This window comes from Saccostrea echinata, unplaced genomic scaffold (genome assembly GCF_033153115.1).
Source record: "Saccostrea echinata isolate AGI-Se365-2 ecotype Australia unplaced genomic scaffold, CSIRO_AGI_Sech_v1 ptg000005l, whole genome shotgun sequence".
In the NCBI taxonomy this organism is placed as follows: domain Eukaryota; kingdom Metazoa; phylum Mollusca; class Bivalvia; order Ostreida; family Ostreidae; genus Saccostrea; species Saccostrea echinata.
The window spans coordinates 2,949,780-2,970,971 of record NW_026889754.1 but is presented as its reverse complement, the minus strand read 5'-3'; the positions used below and the strand labels follow the sequence as shown (position 1 = coordinate 2,970,971).

The following is a 21,192-nucleotide window of genomic DNA, read 5'->3' as shown; positions in this document are numbered from 1 at the left end:
TGAACAGTCTGGTCGAACCCCGAACGGGGGTATACCCCCAAACGAGGGTTTTCCGTCCCGTCATAAACACGCTTGCCTATATCATTTATCTTGGGAAAAAGATCGATAATAGTGTTATTTATGCTATGAACTTGGTAAAATGTCAACAGAAAAAAATTAGCAGGTTAAGTTTTCCATAGTTTGAATTCATACTGTAGGAATAACGAAATATCCCGTCATTTCATGAAATTATTTATTATTTTGTAGGATGTCTTAATTAAGATTATGGAATTTAAAACACAAGGAAAAATATTTTAAGAATGAGGAAAATATTAATTTAGAATTTAGATTTAAATAAAATAAAATTTAATCTTGTTTTTTTCCAAATAATCGTATCCATTAAAAAAAAACTACGAGTTGCCAAACATTTTATTTAATTCTTATAAGATATAAAAGACAATAAATACAATAGATTTCATTTGAATTTTATTTTTATATGTATTTTTGTCACACTTCCTGGGCATGATTATCGATAATAAAGACCGTCGATTGCTAGTCTGAGGAAACGCGGACCGAAACCCACGATCATAAATAAATCGATATTAGGACCATTTTTACTTGCATTTTATTATGAAAATAAAAGATATAAGGTAGAATAATACATTTTTTTTAAATAATTTTAATTTAATATTAGTTGCTTATGTTTGTTTATTGAATATTTTATCTTAAATACCTGCATGTCAAGAAGCAAAAGATCGCCAACTTTGCCAGTGAATAAGTCCCAATTTGTACAATAAAGTTGTAGTTTTGTAAAATACAAACTCTAAAAACACCTTTAAACTATCATTTCCGAGTGGTTTTACATTTGCCAAATGATCTGTTACTTTGCACCAGCGATTTTTGTAAACCCCTACTTTTTGCATGAAATACACACAATTTTAAGCATCTGCGCATGCTCGAACCCTCGTTTGGGGGTATGGATTTCCCATTTCTGTTAACCCGGTTCGGGTGTTCGACCAGACTGAAGAAGAGTAGTAAACATTATCACTTATAATTATGGTCTTTCAAGCATCCATATGTACTTACAGTTTAATTAATTTAGTCCCTTGTCTTGTCCCATTAATTGGGACACGAGACAAGAAAGTTTTAGTTGGGAAGATGTCTTCTATAAGTTTGGATGGGATGTTGATCGTTACCTCATGCCCGTTGACATCCACATCAGCTTGTCCACTACAGTAAAAAGAACAGAACTTGTTAAGGTAAAATAAATTATCCAAATCACCTTAGCTGAAAGCTTAACAACTAAGTGAACTTTTCTGAGCAAAACTTGGCAATTGTCTGATGTCAGTAATGACAGTCACTGTTAAATAGTCCAATCTTTGTCAAATCTTTCAATTTGCATATATCCTTCGGGGCAGGTGGGTCCACTAATAAATTTTTATTGGGATCCCCTCCCCCCCTCCCCGTGGACAAAAAATTCCTTGACCCGCGCCTGGACCCCATCTAATTTTTACTACATGTATCCGTTAAAAGAGGATGTGATCCTTCATTTGAACAAAACTTTACCAAAAATATTCTATGTTAATTTTCGTTGTTATGGCCCAGTGGTTCTTGTTAAAATAAAAATGAGAAAATTTTACAAGTAACTTTAGACCGACAACGACGATAACGCTTATATACGCCAAGAAAGCAAACAAAGCTGAAGAATTATGAACAGAAAAGCTTACTTTGGGCCTTTGGGCTTGGGAGATGAGATACTTATTTAAGAAATAAACAACAATGTTAAAAAGTTCTCTGGGAAATGAACTTGGTTGGTCACGTGATCAAATCCTGTGAAGCCCTAAGGGCTTCTCAGATTTGATCAGGTACCAACCAAGTTCATTGCCCAGAGAACTTTTTAACATTGTTGTTTATTACTTTTATTTACATTTGAGACGAATTTTCTGAAAAGAACTGCATTTATTACACGAACGGCGCGCCGTATTGCTATGTTGTGACGCGAAGTGACCCAGAAGCTGTTTGGTCTTGAGAGTTCGCCTCGCTCCAACATTTGAATACTTACATTGATGTTCAGCAGTCCAGTTCAGGAACTATCTATTCATAATGGGAAAAAAAAACAATGATCGCTACTGAGAATGATCTTACTATTATTGTATGAGTTCTTTATATGAAGTCAAAAGCGGTGATATCGTCTTCAGTTTACATACCTTCAAAGGAATTTCGGGTTAAAAAGGTAAGTGTGATTTTAGGCTAATTAAAAACATTCTTCACACCGAAGAAAGAACTAATGATCATTTGTTGAACAAAAAAAACATATATGTTTCAATAGTTTTATCTTTTTCATCGCTTTAACGGCTTAGAAGTTCCGAAACCAGTGTCACCGGGACAGAAATATGTAGACAAGATATCATCTCGCTGTGTGATACGGTCACGCCATGACCTCTGACCCCCTAATAAGTTCGTACAGAATTGAACATATTTGAGGTTGAGATTTCATACGTGTACGTGTACGTCTAGTGGGGGAATTCCCTAAATTTCTTGCGTATTACGTCATCAGATTTGGTGTTGATAAGTTTTCTACACGTTCCTACAACTTGTAAAAAGGCATCTACACGTAGGTGTAAACTTGTAGCTTTTTCAATAAAAACTAGTCAATTTATGTTTGAAACTGTTATTGTTGTTAATTATTTAGGATATTAAGTTTCATGAACACTTATTTTATCCATGTTTTGTTCATTAACTAAAGTCAAACTAATGTCACAAAACTACTAAATAGTTGAAACAGAGACACCAATTACAGTCTACACGTTCATGTTACACGTCATTAAATCTCAACAGATAAATTAAGAAAAACGTGTACGTGTACGTCAAAATTTGTGCACACGTACACGTACGCGTACAAGTTTAAAATCTCAACCTCTCTATTTTCTCTTCAATAGGTTCATCTAAGAAAAATATTTGCAAATGTAAATAATAAAAATTGAAATTATTTCGTCATTTTTTTACGATCGACGGGCCTGCATTTCAAAGAGAGAGAGAGAGAGAGAATTTCTAGCTAGGTCTTTGAATAACAGTGACATCGATTCAGAAAACCAGGTCCCTAGGAATGTACATGTATATAAAATAGGCAGTGCCTTTCTCTCGGAATTCATCACCTGCTTCTGTAAAGCTCCATACTCACTTGTACTTACATAACCGGCTGCGAAGGAAAACATTCTATTTATTTCGGGGATGGGGGTATAGGTATAGCGATGAGGTGCAAATTTATTCACCTATACGTTCATTAAATATGAAAGATTGCTTCTGAGTATTTGTATACGATCGCACTACTTTCGTGTTAATTTATAAAAGTTAGATTATGTAAGCAAAGAACTAAACTAACTTTTGTTCTAGATGAATTAAATCATTACTTAGCCGTTTGTAAGTTTTTTTTGAACATTTGTAAGAACCACTTTATTTTAAGAAACAAATAATCGTCCTATTATGGGCGCCCATGATATATTAGACAGGATGTTTAATTAAAATATAATTCAGATATCGACATCCAAGAGAACAACACATTCTTTTTTTCAGTGGCGGATAAAGGAATCTTGAAAAGGGGGCCCGACCAGTTTTGGGTCGGGGTAGGGGCCCAAAGCCACATAAAAATTGATTTATTAAATCTTGTGTATATTTTGGATACAAAAAGGGGGCTTGCAGGCCCCCTGAACCTCCTCTAAATCTGCCAGTGTTTTTTTTTTTTTTTTTTTTTTTTTTTTTTTTCATTATAAAGACTTGCAGAATAAGCGAAATACTCCAGACATTTAATAAAAATCTCGAACCCGGCCCCGCCGCCATAAAACATACTTAAGTCTGAGAATGTTCTCAAGTCTGAGAATTTTCTCAACTCCTCAATTCTCAGACTCAACCGCCGCCATAAAAAAGTTGAGTAACAAAAAAATTCTCAGAATCAGTTTTATTCTCAAATATTTGAGAACACAAAAAAGGTTACTTAAGTCTATTCTCAACTTCTCAAAATGGCCGCTGTGCACAGAAGAATAAGAAGAAATCGTAGACGTCGAGGGTTGTTGCCACGTCCAAGAGTGTTTAGGGACCGTGGAAATCCTTTAGAAGATTTGGAAGAAGAAAAGTTTACCAGAGATACAGATTCCGTCCACAAACTGTACTGTTCATTACTGCTGAGCTTCATGACACTTTGGAATCAGACACAAATAGGAACCAGCCCATTCCTGCTCTCCTCCAAGTGCTAATTTTTTTAAGATTTGTGGCAACAGGAGCTCATCTCAGACTGGTAGGAGATAGTTTAGGAGTTTCTGAGTCATCTGTAGGCAGGACAGTCAAGTGTGTTGCATCTGCACTTATCAACATCCTCTGCAGGAGATTCATCACTTTTCCAACAGGAGAGATGGCATTAAGAGTGAAGGAAGGCTTTAGAAGATTGGCAGGTACGCTAGAAGTTGATAATCTGTGAAGTAATTTAATAACATTTATATATACATACATGTATAAAACATATCAAATTCGGAAGACTACACTTCATGTATAAAAGTAGTCTACATGTAATACATTGCAAATCACGTGTGGTGTTCAAAATAAAAGGCAAAATCTTTAATCTTATAACGAAGTATGTATCCTCCTGTGGGTCTTCATACACATATCGTTGGCATCTCAAGCTCATAATGACTTTTCATACATCCTGCACGTATCTCAATATTCAATATTTTTCGTATGAACTAGCACTCATATTTTTTTCCTTTCAAAAGCTATTAAATTAAATTGTACATATTTCTCACCTCTTTGTGGTTGCATACTCCGTAGATTTAGAGGATCTTAGCATTTTAAGAGAAAAATAACGTTTATCGTGTATAAAAACAAACGTTAGCAGTCCTGACACTGCACACTGCTGCCACAGTCAATGTCCGCTTATGCTTTGCAATGGAGAGTTCCAACTAAGGGAAACTACTGGGAATATGAGTGGTGGATCCAAGATATTTCAACAATCAACACTCAGACAGAAGTACAATTACACCCAACAAACAAAACTGTTTCAATGTATTTACATGTACTTTTAGAAACAAGTGCTTATGCAAAAAATATTACAAGCATGCAATAGGCCTCAATGCTCACCCGAGTCACATTGCCCCTGCTCAATGTTCTTAGAATATCCTCTTTATCATATGAAAAAATCTTTTAATATGATAAAATCTTACCCATATCATGGTCCCACCCAAGCTCTATGGGATGTGATATATACCTTCACTTGAATTGACAGCATGGTTGCTTCATTGTCAATGACTAACACATTATAGCCTTATTGTTCTGGTAATTTTTTTTAAATACATTTTTTCCTGCATACATGCATTATGATAAATTTTATCTCAGCAGTAACCTTAAGGTCTATAATATGAAGAAAAAATAGAAACCACACAATATAGGAATATTTGCAATCAAAATAATATGTTTTTAATAAATACTTGTGTACTTTTTCCTATGCTTATTTTTATGAAAATAATATTCACACAATATTACATGGTTATACTTTGATCTCATTTTGTGGCCCATCCCTACCTGAATTAATTTTTTTTCTGTAGGTTTTCCAAAAGTACTGGGGTGCATTGACTGCACCCATGTTAGAATCTCAACCCCTAAGGAAAATGAAGCAGATTATGTAAATAGAAAGGGTTTTCACAGTTTGAACGTCCAGGTAACAACTACATGTTTATTATAATATTATTCTTATAGTGGTAATTAAATTAATTACAAAATTTCAAAGAAGATGTTCTGTATTATACTGCACATGAAGTTTAATTTCCACTGGCATTTGTAAGCAATATAAATATTTTTTTTAAAAATCCTTTTCAGATGGTTTGTGATCCTAATTTTAGAATAACATCTTTGTGCGCCAGGTGGCCTGGGAGTACTCATGACTCCAGGATATGGAAAAATTCAACTTTATTCCAAATGTTTGAAAATGGTATGTGAAACATGCATACTAAATCAATTAACCATCCCTATACCACTAGTGAATTTATCCAGGGGAGTGATTGGGGAGGGATATGGCCCCTTTAGAATTTTCTGAACAGTTATTAAATAGATAAAGCTAAGTTCTGCTTGTCTAAAACATTCCAACTCTGGGGAATTAATTTTTATTTGATGGGGGGGAGGGGTTACTCCCCCCTCCTAAATCTGTCCTTTTATACTATTTTATATTAAAAGGTAACTTGGTAAAAAAAAAAAAAAAAAAAAAAAAAAACAAGACTATGCATATGACTAGATTGCACTAAGTCCTGTCAAATTTGCTAACTTTTTTGTAGGAGCCCATGATGGTCTTCTTTTAGGAGATTCTGGCTACCCTCTATCAAAGCACTTGATGACCCCATATTTGACCACATAGGCACCTGCTGAAGAAAGGTTCAATGAAAGTCTCTGCCGAACCCGTGTTCTCATTGAACAAACATTTGGGATCCTTAAGAGAAAGTTTCAAGCTCTTCACTTTGGAATAAGATCTACACCAGAGCAAGCAGTTGTATACATAACTGCATGCAGTATCCTGCATAACATTGGGATAGAAAAGGGAGACACCATAGTGTCCAGTGATTGCAGGGATATTAACATTAGAAACTGTCTGCAGCAAATTGTGAATGCCAATAGCCCTGTTCCCCCTGCAAGAAACGAGGGTATTTCCAAACGGATTGCCATCACCAATGGTTTCTTTTAAGAAAGACATTTTGAGGAAAACTAACAAATTTTCCCTTTCACTAAGAGCAAAAATTTTTTGTGACTCAGCAGCTCAGTAATAATTAACACACATCTCCCCACCACCATCACCACCACCCCTCTCTCTATGTCTTGACACATCTATCATGACACATCTATCACACATCACACAAGGGTTCTTTAAATGTTATCTACAATACATGTACATGTATTAAAACCACTAACCCCATAGATCAAAACAATTAAAACTTGATGCATGAAAAAGATGTCACTTAAAATCAAAATTTAATTTTGTCTACATTTCTCACAATGATAGTACATGTACTAATGCATTTTTTTTTCAAATACTATAAAAGCTGACTAAATATACATGATAATCATATTTTAAATTTACATTTCATCAAGAAAACAAGGATAGGAGGTCTGAATATCTAAAACAAGTTTCTGTTTTTTCAGTACTAAAATGTCTTTTTTCAATGCAAGAACCTCCCTTTCTTCTTTAATTTTGAGAATTTCCTCTTCTAATCTTTTATTATCCAAAATTAAGTTTGTCTCTTCTAATTCATCAATCTTCCTTTTTCTGAATTCATTACCTGAAGACGTTGAAAAATAATTATCAGAAATGCATATAAATACACAGTTAGGAGTACTACGTGCATGTCTGTGCTAATCCATTGGATGAGATTGTTGTTTCATATTTTCTTCTTTGCTTAATTTAGTTAAGAAAACTTATAAAACTGTTTATGTTAAAAAGAAAAAATAAGTGGAGGTGTATTAATCAACATATGGATAAGGTTCCATTGGTCATATTTGTGTTGCAAAGAGAGAGAGAGAGAGAGAGAAAGAGAGAGATTATCTTAATTATTTGGTGTAGTACATAAGTATTTGACTTAAAATTGAAAAAAAAATATACAGACCTCTCTTTTCTTTTTTTTTGTGATGATTTTTTTTGTGTTCCTGAATGAAAAAAGAAAAGCATTATTAAAATGTATTGCAATTTTTTTAAAATTAAAGCTTAATGACTTTAATTTTTCTTCTTTATGAACTGAAGGTTATCACTGTGGAAACGAAATTGATACAAACAAGAACCCTATAAACACAACAACCAGAGTTTTCTTCATTTTTGTGAAAACCCTGTTACACACTGACGCCTCCTTTATGGCAGCTTATGGCCAAGGATAAAGATTTTCAAAAGTAGGTAAAAATCCGAGGTCAAGGTCATGACTTGTGAGGTCAAAAATGTAGGTCTTGTCACAAGGAATACATGTGAAATATGAAAGCCTTAACATCATTCGTTTAAAAGTTATGGCCAAGTCTAAAGTTTTTGTGGACAAGCAAACCGATAGACCAAAAGATACTTAGTATATGCCCTCCGAATCTCTCAATCTTGATTCATGTGGGCATAAAAAAAGAAACCAATAAGCCAGTAGACATGGGCCACATCTTTCACCTTATGTTTTTGTTCCATTTGGTTTTCAAGGGAATAAGGAATAATCTTTTAAAATACTTTCTTTCAAAGAACAGAGGGCAAAGGTGACTCATGGGAGTGTTGTAGCCCATGGGCCTCTTGTTTTAATCATCTCCCCTACAAACTTTAAGGTCAGATGATACGTTCCTCAAATATTTGTTTTGTATATCTTCGTAAATTATGAAAAATATTCAAAATTATAATTACCTAGTGATTTCTAAACTGGTTTCTAGTTGTCTTTAAAAAATCAACACGCTAAAAAAAAATATTGGCAAATGAAGTTATTTCCAAAAGGATTATATAGGAAACACCACCCTCTGGTATCTTGCACAAATGCCTGGTAAGGTACCTCAATTTTTTACGAGTAAACATGTTAAAGTAGCAATACTTCAATGACAAAATATTAGAAAAAATTATATATTATTGAGGAACGTATCGTCTGTCCTTAAATGAATCTGGCCCTTCATTTAAATAAATTTGAATTCCACCTAACAGTACTTGGTGCCAAGTTTACTTGGGATTGCAAAGACTATGCACATACTCTGCCATATGTCACATATGTAATACTCATTTTTACCTTGCAAAGAACTGGAGCTGAATTCCAGAGATTTTGATGTGCATGGGTTTTCAGTCAACGTACTTTTAACTAAAATAAAAGAAATACTAATTGTAGCTACAGCAATTAGTGATGTACCAATTAATCGCTTAAATCAATTATCTAATCAAAATGATCCCTGATTATAGGTATTCAATTATAATTTTGATAACCAATCAAACAAAATATTAGTTAAAAGCAATTATTCCTATGATTTTTTGATTCAGTCTTCTCTGGATTAAGTAATAATAAATGAATCCAATGATACAAAATACATCAAAAGTGCATTTATATATATATCAGCAACAATAAGTTAATTCATCTCTTACTATTAACTGAAGTTATTCTTGAAGTTTTTCTATAAATTTTAATGATTTTATAGACACAACAGAATATGTACTTCAGTAATTATGAAATATTGCAGCATTATTTACCTTGTTGGGAATTGTCAGCTGTTGATTCAGTATCTGCCATATCTGCCAACAATTCTGAAGTATGTGGTGCTATAAAATTAAAGAAATGTCTGAGATAATTAACTTCATTTATGATACTCTTTAAATCTATAAGAAAAAATTCACTATATACATGTAGCTAAATACCAAGATATTAATAATCCTAATTCCTGTAATTTCAAAAAATAAACTGATGTTTGAGATTGAAATTATTATAAACAAGAGGCCCATGGGCCACAACGCTCACCTGAGTCAATATGGCCCTGCTGTTCTTTGTCAGCAGATTTCTTCTTCTATATATTCATACGTAAAGCTTTGATCAACTGTTCTAGGCATAACCTATCCCCAGTTGCCATGTTTTGAATGAAATTGAATCTAAACTTTCTGAGGATGCTTCTATATTCATATAACTAATCATGGTTTTGCTGTTCTTGAAACGGAATTTTAAAGATGTCTGCCATCCTTAGCCCTGGGGGTAGGAAGGGAGGGAGGGTTCAAGATTTGAACAAACTTGAATCTACACTACCTAAGGATACTTCCATATCAATATGACTAATTATGGCTTTGTTGTTCTTGAGAAGAAGATTTTTTAAGATATTTCTTATATATATTCTTTTGTTAAACTTTGATCCCCGATTATGGCCCCACCCTACTACTGGAGGATGCCTTGAACAAACTTGAATCTACAATACTTGGGGATGCTTCAATATCAAAATGACTGATCACGGCTTTCCTGTTCTTGAAAAGATTTTAAAAGATTTTTCCTATTTATTCCTATGTAAAACTTTGATCCCCCATTGTGGACCCACCCTACCCCCGGGGGTCTTGATTTCGACAAAATTGAATCTACACTACCTAAGGATGATTCCATATCAATATGACTAATTGTGGCTTTGTTGTTCTTGAGAAGAAAATTTTTAAAGAATTTTCCTATATATTCCTATGTAAAACTTTGATCCCCCATTGTGGCCCTTCATTTGAACAAACTTGAACCTCCTTCACCCAAGGATGCTTTGTGGCAAGTTTGGTTAAAAATGGCTCAGTGGTTCTGGAGAAGAAGTCGAAAATGTGAAAAGTTTACAGATGGACGGACAGACGGACTACGGACAAAATGTGATCAGAAAAGCTCACTTGAGCTTTCAGCTCAGGTGAGCTAATAACACTTAAGTTGTTTATTCAACTTGATGATTTACACCATAACTTTTACTTTAACTTTTTCTTTCTCTTCCAAAGATTCAATGTGATGTTTCATTCCCATGTATAACTAACTTGTTAACCATACCATCTGTATCAATCCCTCCTGGTACACCACAAAGATTTGGTTCTCCATCTGCAAGGCAGAGAAATGTTTCCTCTCCCTGTGTAAGTGGTGGAAGAGGGGGGCCACCACCAGTTTTGGGGTGCTTTAACCCATCAAGCTTTTCTTTGCCTTTAATTAAAAGATATAACTCAAAAAAGAAAAAAAAGATTCTAAAAAATAAATCATCAAATATTATATTTATTATTCATTTTCAAATATATATCATACATTCATTTAATCACAGTATAAAATAGAAATATTTCTAAAATAAATTTTTTAAATATATTATCAAGTTGTTAATACCATTACAATTTTGTTGGAATTCATTCATTTTTCACTGAATTGTGTCAATATATATACATATTATGTGTATGATTGTATTATTTGTCTATCCTCACACTCTCGCATACTATAAAACATTTGTCTTATTTGCCACCATTGCTAATTTATTAATCTCTTCACAATTTTACAATTGTATTCAGAGATATACATTAATAAAAAACTAATGTATATCTCTGAATACATTTGTAAAATTGTGAAGAGGTTAATAAATTCAGTATAGTTCAAAATGTTAGGTAGTTGCTGTTTCTTAATTTCATTGCATGGAATATTGTACATTGTAAATTAGTCTTCAACATAATTTGTTTTAAGAAAGACCTCAGGGCTGGGCTAATATGATAAACTGATTTACATCTCTGGGCAGAGGACCATTGATCCTATCCCCAACCACATATTCAATAATTATTCCAGTGAATTATTATTTATGTAAATAGAAAACTGCTTGCTCATGAAAATGAAAAATAAAAAAATTGAATCTAAGCCCCCCCCCCCCCCTTCAATGGCTTTATGCATCTATGTACTTACTTCTAGATTTCAAATTATAATACTTTTTCTTCACTTCCTCCCAGCTTCTTCTTTTTGAATCAAATTGTCTACAATATTACATAAAAAAATATTGATTAGTGATCCACTCCATGCTTAAACATACGAACGGAGCTAAAAATAGATAGGGAAAAACCAATATGTACCATAAAAAAAATCACGGAAATTTTATGTGATGCGTTGTGTTTTATTCAGTTTATTACCCATTTTATAAAACAACAGGATGTTTAACGTTGGAGCATATATCTGTTTTATGTACTTAAACTTGTGTATATGATATAGTATACACGTAATGTTGCGGAGAGGCACACATTCTGGTAACATGCACATAAGTGTACTTCCAATTTGATATCTGTTCGAGTATAATGTTACATTTGAATTTCAGCAGTGTTCAGATATATTAGGTCTATACTAACGAATTTAGTTTATCAGCAATCATTTGCCACTCATTTTCACGGATTTCTTTTAATTTCCCTTTTGCCCCGCTCCCTCTCATCAACCCGAACAAGGCATCTGATCTTAATTTCACTTCCTCTATAAGAGTAACTTCTTCGTCATCTCCCCAATTTTGTGAGCGTTTCTTTTGACTACGTTGACCCTCTTCCATGATAGATTTTATTTCCCCCAAAAGCAGACGATAAGAGTGACGATACGTGTTATTTACAAGTAACCAATGTGGTTTCTTACCTTTAGACAAAAAAGAGCTCCTCTGGGCCGCTTCAATCAGCGAAAAAAATCCGCGAAAACAGTCTCGCGAGAAAAAAATCTTGAGAAAATACTCAACTCAAGTCTTGAGAATTACTCAGCTGAGAATATTCTCAAATCGTTTTATGGCAGTGAATTTAAGAATATTCTTAGCTGAGTAATTCTCAAGACTTGAGTTGAGAATTTTTTTGAGAATTCTTTAAGTTTTATGGCGGTGGGGCCCGATCTAAAACGCGTTGACAAAGTCAAACCAGACGGTTTTAGTTTTTAGGGCATTTTTACAGTGATATGAGAAAAGTCTGATAATTGCTGTTAATTTTAAGAAATAAAGTTCGTCATTTTTCAACCTCGTTCGGTATAATATAATTTACTGATAATTTTTTTCCGTTAAGGAGGAACACATGGGCGAAGGATAAAAAAGCGGTATTCTGCATGTACATGTACACAACATTGCTATTGTGTACTCGGATTAAACCGAAAATCCTTCGTTATATTGTATTTGGGTATAATTTTCACATGTTCTCAGGCGAATATTCATTTATTTTTATCTGTCTAAAGACAATAATTTCAGTTGATAGAGAAATATTTTTATTTCATCGTTTTTCCCCATCCTTTTGATTTACACGTTTGCTTTGTACACAAAAGCGTGTGTTCATATACCGCTGTTTCTACGCGCTATTGATATGATCAGGGAGAACATGATATTCTCCAGCAATTTACTTTTTATGTAAACACTCAATGAAAACATATTAGGTGAAAATATATATACCGATAGTATCTTAATATCTTATTAGTATATACCTGTTTAATTGCAATGTAACCAAGCGTAAAGATCGCTGGCCAGGACTTGAATATAATTTATAACCGTTATTAAAACAACTCGTCAGCTGAGCGGACCTATGATTTAAACAGTAAAATAGGGAAATCACAGAGTTCGAAGTGTATTTATTTTGGGCGCTCTTCCACATAAACAAATAAGACCGCATTTACGCGTACTTACATGCATGTACCAGTTATTCGTATCATAGGAAAATTCAGTTTATTAGATGAAATAAAACAAATGCATAAGGTTAATCTTCCTAAACAACATGTTTTTAAAACAATCTATCTAATACAACTGACGGTATAAAATAACAAAGAAATAACGGGATTGTGTAAACTTGTATTTAATTTGGAATGAGAACAAATCTTAACCTGTCAAATCATTTATAAAACATACTTCGTTTTCCAGACACTAATTGTCATGCGTAATCTTCACATGCACTGACCAAGAGGTCACAAGTTTGAAATGTATGGCTTCTTATTGCGTGAGTTTTGTCAACACATGTCGGAGTAGACTATCTAAGCCAATTGATTCCCAAAGAAAACTGCATAGGAAAGTTTTTTGTACACTTTTTAACGGGTAAAATTCATTCGACGCTCGATAGAATTTTCAAATACAAGTGAAATATTTAGGTTACTTGCGTCCGACCTAGTATTTTGTATGCAATAATATTGTAAGTTAGGAAGAAAATAATACAAACTCAAAAGTAGTTAATTTTATTTTCGATTTTCCTGACAATTAAATATGTGACCTCTACGTACAATTATCGTAATAATTATATACATGCTGTTTAATGTTCATGAAAGAAATAGCAACTCGTTAAATAATAACATTAGAGAGATAAAAAACTGTTTCTTTAATACGCAAACAAAGTGGTCTTTTCGGCATTCAAAATGTATTGAATTTGAAGTCAGTTAAGACTAGTTGATTAAAACGAGCGAGTGATAAACAGTAAGACGAAATAATATAAAGGATTCTGAATGATTTGAAAGTAATTTTTCATGATCACAAAGCGCAATTATCTCGATATCGAGAAATACAATGGTTATAAAAATAAAATTAATATGCAACTTTCTTGTAATTCAGTGAATAAAATATAAATTGAAATGTACTAGCGACTTAATCAAAGATATTATAAAATAATCTGAAAGATTCAACATATTTATCCACTCATCACTTAGTTTACAAAATGTATTTGGAAAGGCCATTCTATGGTTTGTTTTGTGTATGACCTTAGGTCGCTGGTTCACACGCCGTTTGATCCCCGGTGACCTCCTTTGCCACGCGCTATCGAGGGAGGGGTTACATAATTGTAAACACACAAGGTGAATGTAAAAGGCGTGTACTTAATGGCTATATGGGATATTGATAGAGGGGAGGAGATAAGATATGACTATGGTGATCCGATGGACAATCTTCCTTCAAGACATGGATTTTCAAATTTTACACGCTGCATCATCTTTGTAGTGCATTTTTTTACCCATGTTCTTGGCATGGGACTAGGACCTTTGGAAATGGGTAAAAGTCACAAAATATTAATATTTGGGGAAACAGAAAACAGAAACTAAGTAATAATTACCCTCCTGCACTCAAGGTTGAGGGGATAACAGTATATAAAATGGTATAACGTCCTGGTCTTAACTTTGTTATTTGGGCATTGTAGAAGTTCATTCTTTACACATATGTTTACAGGTCCAGTACAATCAGTACATTTAGCTACGTAGCTATAATTACTTACCGTACCTTTATTTACCTACCTCAGGTAGCTCTATTTAGCTACTTCAAGGCAATTTTTCACAATTTTGCTTTTTATTTTAAGAGGAAATCGGAAGTAAATTTATGTCTACTAATATTTATTCTAGGTATTATTTAAAAAGTAATTTAAATATATTCGAATATTCGTTTAGCAACTATTTCTTGTCTAGCCTGATCCAAGATCCTTTGTTTAATAAATTGTCATAATGGTCATTAGGGTCTACCTAATAGGACATCACAGTTAATTGTTAAAATTTACACCTGGATGACCATTGCCATTTGCTGCATAGGGGTCTGTATAGCCCCAGCTGGCAGGCAATAAAGGGGAGGAGTCACAGAAATAGCCCCAGACGCTGATTGGTTAGGCTGTATAGCTCTCATTTTAAACAGACCCAAGAGGGGGAGGGGTCACAGATATAGCCCCAGACGATGATTGGTTGGGCAGATATAGCCCCAGACGATGATAAGTAAAGGGGGAAGAGAGTCACAGATATAGCCCCAGACGATGATTGGTTGGGCAGATATAGCCCCAGACGATGATTAGTAAGGGAGAGGAGAGTCAGATATTTTATGGAAAAAGGGAGGGTTTTTAATCATAATAGATATAGATACGTATAATCCAAGAGGAGGAGTTTATATTTACGAATATTTACTGTTAACAAAGAAAATGAGAATATTAAACTCTGAATATGGCGAAAGATTAAATGGCAAAGTGGTCTATAAATTGGTAATTCTGATATGACCTTGCTCCAACAACAGAAGAGAATTTACGTTATAATAATAGTATGAAGAAAATAAGTACATAAACTACATGGTATGGTCGTATTCAAAGTAAGATTTTCAAACATTCTACGTTGAAGGTTATATTCGTTTTAAATATCTATAAAACCTCTCGCGTTTACGTTGAAAGTGTTCTGAAGTTTTAATAGTTAACGTGACCAATAACTCCTCCCCCGTTCGCTCTTTTTTTCCTACTCTACATCACACTTTTTCCAGAGCTGTTTTGTCTGTCATTTGCAAACTAACTTCCTCATCCCACTTTTTTTAGTAATACGAACTGTCATTATTATATTCTTGGTAAATTATTCATATAGCATTATCATATGAATGATCAAATAGAAAAAGAAAACATCATCTTGAGTTTACATAGTTACATTTTATTAATCTCGTCTTATATACAACGGATGTCATTCATCTGACACTCTCTTCTGAAGTACTTTCTGTAGTTGTAGAAACTATCTGTCTCATTAATGTTTTTAAATATAACAATTGATAGAGATTTAAATGGATTCCTTCTACTGTTGCATTACGTCCTTTAAAACGTCGAATATCTATGGACATTTTTTGTTTTTTATCACAAATAAGCACAAAGATGTCCTCGCTCAGTGGAAATTTATTGCTGTAGGGACACGAAAGTTGTACTGCTGTTGAATTTTCGCTCTTCCATTGATTGCAATCACGGATTTCCAGTACCTTTGGTGTATTTCTTCCCCCTCGTTTCTCCTCCAGAATAACAGTGTTAACGGATAAGAGTGTCATCATTGCAATTATCGTACTATAAATGATCACTGCTCTGATAGGCCTCTTTCGAGGAACACTGTCAGACTGATTTAATTCCTTCTCATATTCCGTAACCATCAAATTGCTAATCGCTGAACTAGATTCCATGTTCTTCATTCAAATCAGTACGAGAATAAAACACGGTTTTTTGTATGTTCTCCTTTTATAGTTAAGAGATGTTAGCCTTCCTTTCTCATTGGTTATCCCTATTTATATACATACTTTTATATATATATATATATTTCTTTCATTGTCAGTTATAATTTTTTTTGTACATGTTTTAAAAACTCCTAAAAAATTCTTGAAATCTTTCATAGCTTAGTTCATACCATCTCCATTTTTGTTTAGTCATTTACTATCACAAAACTTTTCAAATATACTCGTGTTCCTTTTCACAGTCGCGTTACTTAAGATGCCGTTAAATGGTTCTTTTATACAAGATAACTATACGCATTCCATTTTCTATCAGTTCATTACTATACAGGAACAGCCTGACACATCACCCCCCCCCCCCCATCAGCTTAGAAATCCTTGTACAAGGAAATGTTATTTAAAAAAAGAGAAAAAAGGTAATACACAATGGAAAAGTTTTTCATACAGTAACTATAATGAAAAATAAACGATTAGTGTTGTGGGTTTATTTAAAGTACAGGAGCAATTAGAAACTCGTTAGAAAGTATTTTACATAAAATACATGGAGTTAATAAGGATAAAACCATTAAAACCCAAATTGAAGTTTGGAAAACCACGAATTGAATTTAAAATTGTAATGATGAATTTGTTTAAAAAAAAGTCCCCGCATGGTATAAAACAGGAAAAAACAAGATCTAACTACTAATATTAATCATCGAGGACAACAGCCATTTAAAAGTAAGGGAATTTTTTTAAATAACAGTTATGATTTTAAATTTAGTTCTATGCATTTTTCTTTAAGGTCCTCTTGCAAAATGTTTGATTTTTGAGATAAAAGTTTTATATCTTTTATATATCATTTTTTTAATACTTGAATACTTTTCGTTGCTGTAAGTTCTCTGGTCAATGGTCTTGTTCTTTCTGCATGTATGTAAAAAAAAAATTAAGAAAGAAACGAAATGAAAAGAGAACGTTTTAATTAAACACCCGTCAATTTTAAATAAAAACGACGAGGAATCAGAATAAGTTATCATAAATATTTTGTTTTGTAAAAAAATAAATAAAACAAAATAGCAAAGAATATCATACAAAGTAGTTTGATTATTAAAATAAATGAAGAGGGGCTGCAATTATTATCACGGATGTTGATGGCATCCTTAATTCATCGGGAAGACGACGAAGCAGCCGAAAGTTCAGATGAACAGCAGAAAGTAGGGAATGTCCTCGTTTTACATTGTTTTGTATATAAATTACTTCGGATGGACGACGAATTTCATCGTCAGGTCCATTAACAAAAATGTTTATGTAACGGTGAAGAAGACGTAGAGAGTTTCTTCTTAGTATCAAACGTCCCGCCGATCTAGTTATAAATGGAACGAGCCATATATCTAAGGACCCATTAATATAATTAATTTCCCTCAGAACTGCTCGTCGGGAATTTTGAACATCTTTATTCCAAAGACAAACCATCATATAAATACGATACCGTAATTCATACGGCAGAGTGGCTGCTAGGAAAAATAAGTCTTCTACAAAACTACAAGAGATTTAAAAAAAAAAAAAAAACTTTGTTAGTCGTTGCTTATTTGATTAAAATAAAAAATAAACTAAATAAAGAAATCAAAAAAATACTTGCATTGTTTTGGTAGATTTTGAATCCATTTCTGAAAACTCTCCACAAGATTCAGAGAAAAAGTGGGTTGATAAAGTTTTACAAAGACAATAAATAATATTTATAAGGAGGTTGGATCCTGCTGTCAAAAGCATTGAGAATGTTTTTTTTATCAAGTTTGTTTTTCGAATCTACACACATACCTCAATTAAAAGTCAAAACAAAAAATGGGAGTTAATGCGCTTCTTTTGACACTGTAATTACGTCTAATGTATAAATCAATTTTTTATAGTTTTTCCTCCAAATAAATTATAGGAATAAACACAGTCTTATTTCATCTTAAATAGACATATTAAAATTTGTGACAAGAAAGGTTTCAAATTACTTCGCATGGTCAATTATGTCTTTTTGTTGCCATTAAAAATTTAACACTGAAGCAATAAAATCATTAGAAAGTATAATGTCATTTTACTGAATTTAAAGCAGAATAGTTAACATTATATATTCAGAAGACAGAATTAAAAGTAGGGGTCTGTGGTGTTAATTTTTAGATATTACTAATAAAGCGTTAATTTTAAGCTTAAATTGGGGCTTATTTTTTCCTGGACTTGCAAAATATATTGGAGATATTTGTGAAATATGATGATAGAATTCAATGCAGTTCATTTAATATATTATTTAGGACCAGCATAAAACAGTTCACTGCACAAAATAACTCTGTGTGCAGGCTGCATGGAAAAATAGGAAGCCGAACTTGACAATACTCTACTGCAAATATTTCGAAAAGAAAAATTAATCATTTTCTTTTTAAAAAAAAAAAATCCCCCCAACTCACTTAATGATTTTGGCATGGAATTTAATAATGGGGTTTTAATATATTATAGTTTGATTTGCATTGTAGAATTTTAAATCTATCATAAGAACTTATAAACATTATGCAGAATTTTTTAAATAGAGGTGAAGACAAAAATATGCTTAAAAGCTCAGGAACGAACCTCATTAAAAAAAAAAAAACTTACACACACACAGTGGAAAAACGGGAAATTAAAGGGAGTATAAAAGTTTATACAGAATGTTTAATGTAATGACAATTTTTTCCATTCAAATTTACTGATTTTGTCAAAAAGAAAGCGGGAACAATCTGATGACAAACTAGACTTATGGGGTGGCAGACAGCACCCCGGAGAGGAGGAGCGCCATGTTGTAACTAACACTATACAGTCATTCTACAAAAACATGACCAATTAAGAATTTTTTTATGTCAGTTACAAATTTACCGTTGTAATATCTCAACTATAAAATAAAGGTCGATTTCAACTCTAAGACTTCACATACACACATGGTTTTGTAAAGATTCACCGATACATATGCAGTTTTAAGTTTTGATATGAACATAATGTATTCCACTGCAAATCTTAATGTCGCTTTATTTATTTACAAAATTCAAGATGAAATTTTTTAACCGTAAAATCGTTCCGAATAGATTGCAATGAATGTTAAAAAATGTCTTTTATCCTATATAAAAAGAAATCAAACCACTTCTCGCAAAGAAATGCATGGATCTCCTTTCATGCGAAGTCATAAGCATGTCGCTTAAAATCGATCAACTTCCGTAACGATTTTGTTTCAAATTTCACGCATAGAATGCAGATTTCAAAAAGAACTGAAACTTATCTGAAAGTGACCACGGAACCTTATATCATCGATTCTAGTTGCGATTCAGCTATTTTAGACGATTACATTTTCGACATAACAAAATGAATTAGACAAAAACAGTTGTCTCTCTTAACAATTTAACTTCCGTAACGGTAATTCAGGAAAGTTTTTGCATTAAAGGTATAAAAATTTATATCATTTTGGGAGCGAAATGCTTCATACTTTTGTTTAATATCCTAAAACAGACTTTGATTTTAACTATTGAAGAGAATTTTAATTTTTATTGCTGGGAATTAACTTCCGTACCGACATTTTCCCCGAAAATTTAATTTAAATTCGGATTCATGCGAGACTTCCTGAATCATACTTAAGCGTTCTTTAATGAACATCAGAAACGAAAAAATGGTCAAATTCAGCTTTACATAAAAATATTAAGGCTTGATCAAGCATTAACTTTCGTAACATTTCCTTAAAATCAATGGTATCTTGAAATTATTGTAAAAAGTTAACGATACCAGATTTGTGGACAATTCTATGTTTTCAAGTTCACTGATATATCTTTATGAGAATTATGATGTTCATTTTGCTATTTGAAACAATTTTTTTTTTCATGTTTTATACTCTGAATTGGTCCATTTTATCGTGGAATTACTATACTAGTCTGACCTTCTTTTTTTTTTTGACAAAGGGGGGAGGGAGCGGCAACATCAGAAGATGCAAGGCGCGCGCGCGCGAGCTAGACAGACAAAGAGAGAGAAAGAAAAAGAGAGAGCACATACCCACCCACTTTTTTTTATTTTAACCCATTTGATCAAACTAACCCCCACCTTTTTCATAATTTCCATTTCCAAATGGGAGGAGGGGGAGGGGGGGGGTACGGGGATCCCCTCCCCCCATTTCTCTATGATTTCTCCCATTTCCCAACGAAAAAAGAGGGCGGGGGCGGCGGTGCGGCGATATATACAATATATTTTCTTTATTTAAAAAAAAACAAACACAAAAACAAATGACTATAATACTTATATATTTTTTTCTTTTTTTTTTTTTGTTAAAAAAATAGGATATGGTTTTTCAGTGCCCATATTGTCCGAGAAGGTTTGAAAATGAGGAAACTTTCCGATTTCATAAATATACCCACGAGAGAGTGGAAGAATTAAATGTCCTCATTCCAGCTAAATTACGGAGAATCCTTGAAGAAGAAGAAGAAAAAAAAGAAGAAGTTCTATTAATTCAAAAATGTAAATGGTGTGGTGCCGTATTTCACGACAATAATGAACTTTTCCGATTTCACGAAGGACTGCATCAAACAGGGGCAGGGCCTTCAACGGATGATGAAGAAGAAATTTCTTATACCTTCCGTAAAGTAAACCAAAAAACGTATCAAACAAACAAAGCCATTGATCGACATTACGTCGTGAAATTAAATTCGGACCTTGTCCGGGAAAAAAAAAGAGTGATAGATGTACAAGATAAACTTTCTAAGATGTTTGGTGCCACATTAAGAGACGCTACGCAAGATCTAAGGGCTGAAAGTGACTTTATTCGTGTCATCGTAC

At 33.1% G+C, this 21,192-nt stretch overlaps 1 protein-coding gene and 1 pseudogene across 1 annotated transcript; one reads left to right on the top strand and one right to left on the bottom strand.

Annotated features, from left to right (window-relative positions):
- The first annotated feature begins 5,841 nt into the window (after nt 1–5,841).
- Nucleotides 5,842–6,697, top strand: LOC133179987 (putative nuclease HARBI1; annotated as a pseudogene).
- A 389-nt stretch (nt 6,698–7,086) lies between these two features.
- LOC133179520 (myb/SANT-like DNA-binding domain-containing protein 4) lies at nt 7,087–12,000 on the bottom strand. The gene is made up of 6 exons (XM_061314260.1): nt 11,810–12,000; nt 11,376–11,443; nt 10,494–10,640; nt 9,194–9,262; nt 8,742–8,810; nt 7,087–7,289 (listed from the first exon to the last, which is right to left on the bottom strand). Exons 1-6 carry the CDS (start codon nt 11,998–12,000, stop codon nt 7,087–7,089), a joined length of 747 nt encoding a protein of 248 aa, XP_061170244.1.
- Nucleotides 12,001–21,192: the final 9,192 nt, after the last annotated feature.

Excerpts from the sequence above, each read along its gene's own strand:
- LOC133179520 (XM_061314260.1), bottom strand. The coding sequence starts at position 12,000 with ATGGAAGAGGGTCAACGTAGTCAAAAGAAACGCTCACAAAATTGGGGA. Across the intron at positions 11,444-11,809 it reads ATTGCTGATAAACTAAATTC|ACAATTTGATTCAAAAAGAA; the intron begins GTTAGTATAGAC and ends GTAATATTGTAG. Across the intron at positions 8,811-9,193 it reads AGCTGACAATTCCCAACAAG|TTAAAAGTACGTTGACTGAA; the intron begins GTAAATAATGCT and ends CTTTTATTTTAG.